At 38.1% G+C, this 7,340-nt stretch overlaps 1 protein-coding gene across 4 annotated transcripts in view; it reads right to left on the bottom strand.

Moving 5' to 3' along the window:
* Positions 1-828: 828 nt before the first annotated feature.
* The window catches only part of FARS2 (phenylalanyl-tRNA synthetase 2, mitochondrial), a 323,981-nt gene continuing 317,469 nt past the window's right edge, over positions 829-7,340 (bottom strand). For all 4 annotated transcript variants that reach the window (XM_019632556.1, XM_019632559.1, XM_019632557.1 and 1 more), the window contains one exon: positions 829-1,010. In XM_019632556.1, coding sequence (XP_019488101.1) covers positions 844-1,010 — 167 coding nt within the window. In that variant the 3' untranslated portion in view covers positions 829-843. The remainder of the gene's footprint in view (positions 1,011-7,340) is intronic.

A 7,340-nucleotide genomic window follows, 5' to 3' on the forward strand; every position in this document is an offset into this window, starting at 1 on the left:
TTAATTGAAAAGTATAACGAGATTGCATCCTGAGAAAGCTGAAAAAGTTAACCATCTGCAAACACTAGTCTATGCAAACCAAGATACTCTCAATCCTGTACACTAAAGCAAAATACTGAAATAAAGTGATAAACATTGCACCTTCATCTAATCCCATTTCAAGTCCGAATTCATCGAGTCTAACTTTTACAGTAGTTATTTCATCCTTTTTAGCTGAGATCCTGTATAGAATTCAATTTGCAAAAGGAGCTCCAGGTTTTCAAGTTTAAAGAAATCATTAAAGAAGATGCCACAAATGTGATCAGATGAATGTTTTAGAAACAGAGGCCGCGGAGAGCCCAAAGGCTGAAAGCCCAGTATATGGCGCAGGAGCAGTAGGCGGCGAGAAACGCTGGAACTTGGGGGCAATGGCCCCCGGACTCTCTGCGGACAAGGTTAAAGGAGACCACAAACACAATCCAGGGGCCCATCCCGGAATTGCAGAAGTCCACATGGCGGAATACGCGCGGAGCCCCGTTTCTAAAAACCCTGCCCAACCCCATGCTTCATCCTTCCTCCCACAGGGGAAACTCTCCGCCCATCCCTAAGGCACGAACAAAGACGGCCACCAGAGCCGCTTACCGAGGCTTATTAATTTCTCTCCAGGATGCTCGCCACAAGAGGTTTCTCTGATGTCTTTTTTTCACATACAATTTCTGAAGGTTTATGAACTCCTGTGCATGTATAGAACTCTCTTTTCACATGCATGTTATTTTTAAATTCGATAGATTTCTTTTCAAGTACATTACCCTCTCAGTTCTTGAAAACCAATTTCATTATGATTGGCTTGATTCTTACAAGTCATCATACCTGAAATGTCACCTTCTGGTTGACATCGGACAAGCGGAACTGCTTCAGGAAGCGCTCGTCCTCGCTCCAGAAGAGACGGATATCCGGGATGTCGTAGAGAATCATGGCCAGTCTTTCCAGTCCCAGGCCGAAGGCCCAGCCGATCCTATCTTGGGCACCAGCTACAATTAAGAAACAAAACCAAACAACTGATTTCAAACCATAAAGACTTCACAGGTACATACCACTTCCTGGTAACTCACGGACAACATTGGGGGAGTGCCTACCAGTGGCAGGGCACTGGGGATGGGCCGTGGAGACATCTAGAGGCTGCCTCCTCGAATCTGAGAGTTTTCCTCCTGCCCACAGCCCTTACTTCCCTCACTGTGCCACTCTGGAGTCACTCTGTCTCTAATACTGTCTTTCCTTTCTGATTACATACCAGGCTCTTCTAAGCCCTAGCTCCTGCCTCTGAGATAAGATTTTTCTGTGATCCTTGTTTGTCCTGATTCAAACATTGAGCCTACCACGTTGGGGTTAAAAAGTCCTTAAGTGGCTTACTAAGTAGGCAAATGTGTTCAAAACATGCCATGGTGAACCGTTAACATTCAGATAATGCATGTCAGGCCTTCGAGAACTGTCATTAAAATACATTAAATTAAAAATGACATTAAAATACAACTCTTACTCAGAAGAGCTACCACAACAGCACAGAGTGAGCTTGCCAAGGTAAAGTGCATGTCTACCACCACTCACTCCAAAGGGAAAGTGTTCAGACTGCGGCAAGGCCGTGCACACGGAATGCTTATCTCACTTACACGAGGCGGAGTAAGACAGAAGACATAAACCGCTGTATGAGGAAGGTGAGAGAGCAGTTCATACTGTTGGAAAAGCTTATGGAGAGCTCATGAAAGGAAGATAAATAATTTCTAAAGAACGAGTAGGATCCTGGGCAGGCTGAGATGGCCTCCAGATTCCTAGCCCTCGTGCACGTGCCCTGTGTAACTCCCTGCCTTGCAGTGTGGTGGGATCTGTGAGTACATGGGATTTCACTCCTGTGATTAGGTTACTTTATGTAAACTAGAGAGATTCCCCTGCTCACTATAAGTGCGCTGACGTGGCTAGGACATGAGGGAGGCCGCAAGGGGATGAGCAAGACCCCCGCAGTCAACAAGAAAATGGGAACCTCACTCCCACAATCAGAAGGAAATGAATTCTCTTAATAGCCTGAAGCTCAGAAGAGGACCCTGAGCTCTAGATGAGAACTTAGCCCTCCTGACACCTTTGTTTCCACCTGTTGAGACCCTGAGCCAGGGACCCAGTTGATCTGTACCCGGACTCCTGATGCAAGGGAACTGTGACATACTAAATTTGTGATGTTTTAAGCCATTGAGTATAAGATCAACTTGTTACCCAGCAAAAGAAAACTATACGGATCCAAAATGTGGAGAAAGGGAAAGGACATTCCAGACTGAAGGGAACTCTTCAGTAGTGCAGCGTGGAGACACAGCAGAGCAAGGCTTAGGCGCTGACTCTGGAAACATGGTGCAGGGCTGAGGCAGATAAAACACTGCAGCGAGGACCAGTTTCTGGCCAGGTACTGCCACCTTAGCCATGTATCACTTACGAATAACAAGGACAAACGTGTGATAGTAGAAGCTATGGAGAAGTGTGAGCCTCATCGAATGATTTCATTAAAAGATAAATAATAAAAACATTAATAGATCACAAAAAGAAAGGTGCAGCGGGAGAGAATGGCTCAGTTGTAGGAGGGAAGGTGCCTGAAAGAAATGTGTCTGGCTAAGTGCAGAGCACACCTGCATCCCAGAGTAAGAAGGAACATGCAGATGAGGAGGAGGGAAGGGACACACGAGGCGGGAAGAGACCCATGTCACCATACCAACAACGGGGTCATGACAATGTGTGTGCATCTCCTGACCAAGTGATCAGCTGCCTAAGACAGCAGCTGAAGAGCAAGGCAAAATACTTGACAGTAATTTATATTGATGAATGAAAACCTTTAAAAAAATCTGGTGGCTAATTAAAGACATTAAAATTAACATAACCATGATATACTGGTTTTTTATCCACTAAAATAATTTTTTTCTCTAAATGACAATGCCGAGCCCTGGTTCCAGTACCCTCATTCATTATTGGTTACTCTATGTATTTTTATAACAATTTGGAAAAATAACATGGTAATACATATAATGATCTATAAAAATGCTCATACTCTTTATCCTATTGATGCCAGTCAGGAATTTATCCTAAGGAAATAATTCAACAGAATAAAAAAGATAAATGAAGGAAGATGCTCAGAGCAATATTACTTATAAGAGCAAAAACATGGAAACAACCTAAGTGCCCCAAATTAAGGAATGCCTTAAAAATTATAGTACATTTTAATGTAGTTATTAAAAATCATAGTTATATGAATATTTATTAAATGACAAACTACAAGAAGTTATGAAAACTATCTAAAAGAAAATGAATATGTACTATGATACTACTATGTAATACAGCTACAAATGAGGATTGTAATGTAAAAAAACTGAAAACAAAATGTGATGTTCAAGGATTATAATGGTAATAGTTTTAAAACAACTTTAAAACATTTTTCTATAAATGTCTTTTCAAATAAAAAATAATAAAGATAGGTGGGAATGTTAACATTGCTTTGTGAGGTAGGCTATTCCCTCAATTATTAAACCTTTAAGATCTTAATAAAATTTTTAGATAAAAGCAAACAGCTAGAGCTCAATATCCATAACTGAATGAGCAGAAGATTTAGGGAATGTGATTTTTATTTAACATCTAGCAATTTTTTTTAGTAGCTTAGCTTTTGCTCCTTTCATCAATTACCCTCATTTGCTTTCTCATCCTGCAAAACTATTTGTAAAGCAAGAGCAAAAATAACAGAGCCCCTAAAGTAGGTAAGAAAAAGAGCAACAATCTAATTTTTACCCAAAACTTTTTTCTAAAGCAAGAACAAAAAAACAGAGCCCCTAAAAGTAGATAAAAAAAGAGCAACAANAAGGTGATATGGCCACAGAGGAAAGGAGAGGCAAAAAGGCAACACAGACCCATGAGCGAGGACTGAGGACAGCCCTAGAAGCTGGTAGGGGCAAGGGGACGGACTCTCCTTCAGCGTCTCCAGAGGGACCAGCCCTGCCGACACCTTGCCTTTAGCCCAGTAGCACTGATTCTGAATTTCTGACTTCCACAACTGTAAAATAATAAAGATGTGTTATTTTAAGCTGCTAGGTTTGTAGTAATATGTTACATCAGCAACAGGAAACTAACCAAGAACATAATTAACAGGTACCAATAATAAGTGAATAATGAGGAACTAGCTCTCTGTGATCTACACATTACCAAGTATTTTGCAAACATATTCTTTTTTCAGCAACCAAATCCTAACTGCCCCATCAGAAGTTTTTAAGTTTATTACACAAAGGCAACTAAGTAAATTATAAAATGTCACAATACAAAAGGCCCATAGTCTATTCCAGGGTATCTCTGTGGCTGCTAAGGGAAGACAGTTGTGAGTACACTTAAAATTGTACATAAGCCACTAACTTGTGATCGCAATTGTGTTATTCATCTGTGTGTGCCCCGCACAAAGCAGAGCACGCACTCTGTACTGTGCTGCTAGGTTACATCAGTGTTTGCTGATTGAATAAATGCCTGAATTAATGAAAAAGTGAGCGAGAAAAACAGATCCTTCGCCAGGTTTTACTTCTAATTATTTAGGTGGAGCTTTATTCCAAATTAACCTAGAAGGACCTGGTATTAAATGAAAAACAAACAGCTTAAATTTTTTTTTGTTTTAAAAATGGGATTTAAGGTCACTAAAGATGAAACCAAAAAATTAAATTATTGAAAGGAGTTTCCAGTTTCAAAACAAGTCAGACAGAGAAAGACAAATACCATATGATTTCAGTTATATGTGGAATCTAAAAAAAAAAAAAAAGCAAAACAAAACAGAAACAGACACACAGATATAGAGAATAAGCTGATGGTTGCCAAAGGGCAGGGTGGTAGTGGTGGTGGGAGGGAATGAGAAACTTAAAAACAGGCCATTAAAGATGAAACCAAAGTTTTAAATTAGCAATAGGAGGCTCCACTTTTGGATAGGATGCAAAAGGACACACACACACACACACACACACACACACACACACACACACAATATAATGAAAAGAAAAAAAAATCAGTTCCACTGTAACACTGAGAAAACAATAAATTTAAAAATCTTATCTGTCATAAAAGATATTGAAGCGATCTGGACACAAGTCTAAATGAATGAAATTCCAGAGAGATGAGCCCTTCGAGGTTCAGTGAAAGGCTTTCACCACAGGGGCAATGAACAGTCAGAATAGCTAGTCTACTCTTGGTAAAGATACTTTGCTGGGATAAGGAGAAATGAGCCAAACTTTTATCAGCCAGTCGCTGGCTGGTGTAGCAGGTTGGCAAATGGAGAAACAGCTCACCCTCACTGCCAGCGGACTCTCCTCTATGATATTTTTGCTTAGCAAGCACTGGTGTGAAAGAAGCTAGCACCCGGGTGGGACGCAGGGAGACATCTTGCAAACTCACATGCAATGATCCCATGCATAAACTGCTGCTGGGCCGGATCTCACCACCAAGAGGAAATCAAACGTGAGATCCAACTCCTGATTAGAACAGATATCTGGCCTAGTCCCCTTAGCTGCCTGACAGAAGAAAGGGTAAGGCTTTCTGAGGATAAATATTATTGACTTCAGCTTCTGTATTCTTCTAAACACAATGAAAAATTAAGACAATCAAAAAAGCAGGAAAAATGTGACCTATAAGAATAAAAAGAGAATAACACATAAATAAATGGTTGGAATTAACAGATGAGGACTTAAAAATAACTATTACAAATATGCTAAAAAGTTTAAGGGAAAATGTACAAAACGGTGAAAAGATGGAGAATTTCAGTAGAGTAATAAAAACTCTAAAAAGACAGCAAGTAGAAATTGTAGTAAAACTGGTGAGTATAATATCTGGAATGATTAACTCATTGGAGGTACTTAATGGTTAACTGGACACAATAGAAAACAATAGTAAACCCAGAGATGGGACAATAAAAACTACCCAAAATAAAGCACAGAGTGAAAATACCAATAATATTATAAAAAACAAACCCTGAGCCACAGACCTCTATGGCAGAATTCCAAATGGTCTGACATACATGCATTTGCAGTCTGAAAGGAAAGAAAGAATAAGAGTGGAGTAGAATTGTTGAAAGGAATATTAGATGAGAATTTTTAAAGACAGTTGAAAGACATTAATCCAACACAATGAATCCCCAAGCAGGATAATAGACGGAAAATCCTACATAGGTCAAACTGCTGAAAACCAAAGTAAAAAGATAAAGGCAGTGAAATGTCATGTTTTAAGAGCTGAAAGGAAAAAAACATAAAAACTGGCAATCTAGACACCTATACCCATCAAAAATATTCCTTAAAAATAAACATAAAACAAAGGCATTTCCAGACAAACCAAAGCTGAAAAAACTGATCCTACACTATAAGAAATATTAAAAGTTCTTCAGACTTAAAGGAAATAATCACAGAGAAAAATCAAGATCAGCAGAAAGGAATAGTTAGTGCAGGGTAAATATCAAGGGAAATATAAAACAATTTCATTTTAAATTTCTTTAAAAGACAAATTAGCTATATGAAGCAAACAGAGCAATACACTGGGGTGCCAAAAAAATGTATACACATGGCTTGTATTCATCTTTTGTTATCAGTATATATTATTACAATTTTAATCCAGTTTTTTCCTTTCTTAAAATGTGTATACACGTTTTTGGCATCCTCTGTATTGTCAGATTATAATATATGGAGATATAAAATATGACACAAAAAACAGGAGTAAATAGAATTATACTATTAGAAGATTAGCTATTTCATGAAGTTGTGTAATGGTGAAGTGTGATGAATTAATTATGCATATTGTAATCTAGAATAACCACTTAAAAGTAACACAAAATGGTGAAACTAAATAGCAATAAGGATAATAAAATGGAATATAAAAACAAACATATAAACAAAAAACCCCCCACAAAACCTCAATTTCCAAATAAAGAGATAAAGAATAGAAGGGGAAAATGGGGAAAAATATAAATGATACACTTAAACCCAATAATATTCCACATAATTATGTTAAATGTAAGATATATTCAACACTTCAATTAAATCTGCATTTAAAAGGAGATACAACTCAATGCTGTTTGTAAGAGACACACTGTTAAGATAAAGACATGCAGTGATAATGAAATGATGAAAAAGGTATTCATTATAAACACTAATCCTAGGAAAGCCAATGAGTCTATATTAGTATCAGAAACACTTTAAAAATATTATCAGATATAAAGATTGATATTTCATTATAATAAAATAGTCATCAACAAAGCCCCAAATTGGTTCTCTGCTTACGACTACTGAGCTTGATAAATGTCTTTTTTCTTTTTTTTTCCA

This window comes from Hipposideros armiger, unplaced genomic scaffold, assembly GCF_001890085.2.
Source record: "Hipposideros armiger isolate ML-2016 unplaced genomic scaffold, ASM189008v1 scaffold_1153, whole genome shotgun sequence".
NCBI classification, from domain to species: domain Eukaryota; kingdom Metazoa; phylum Chordata; class Mammalia; order Chiroptera; family Hipposideridae; genus Hipposideros; species Hipposideros armiger.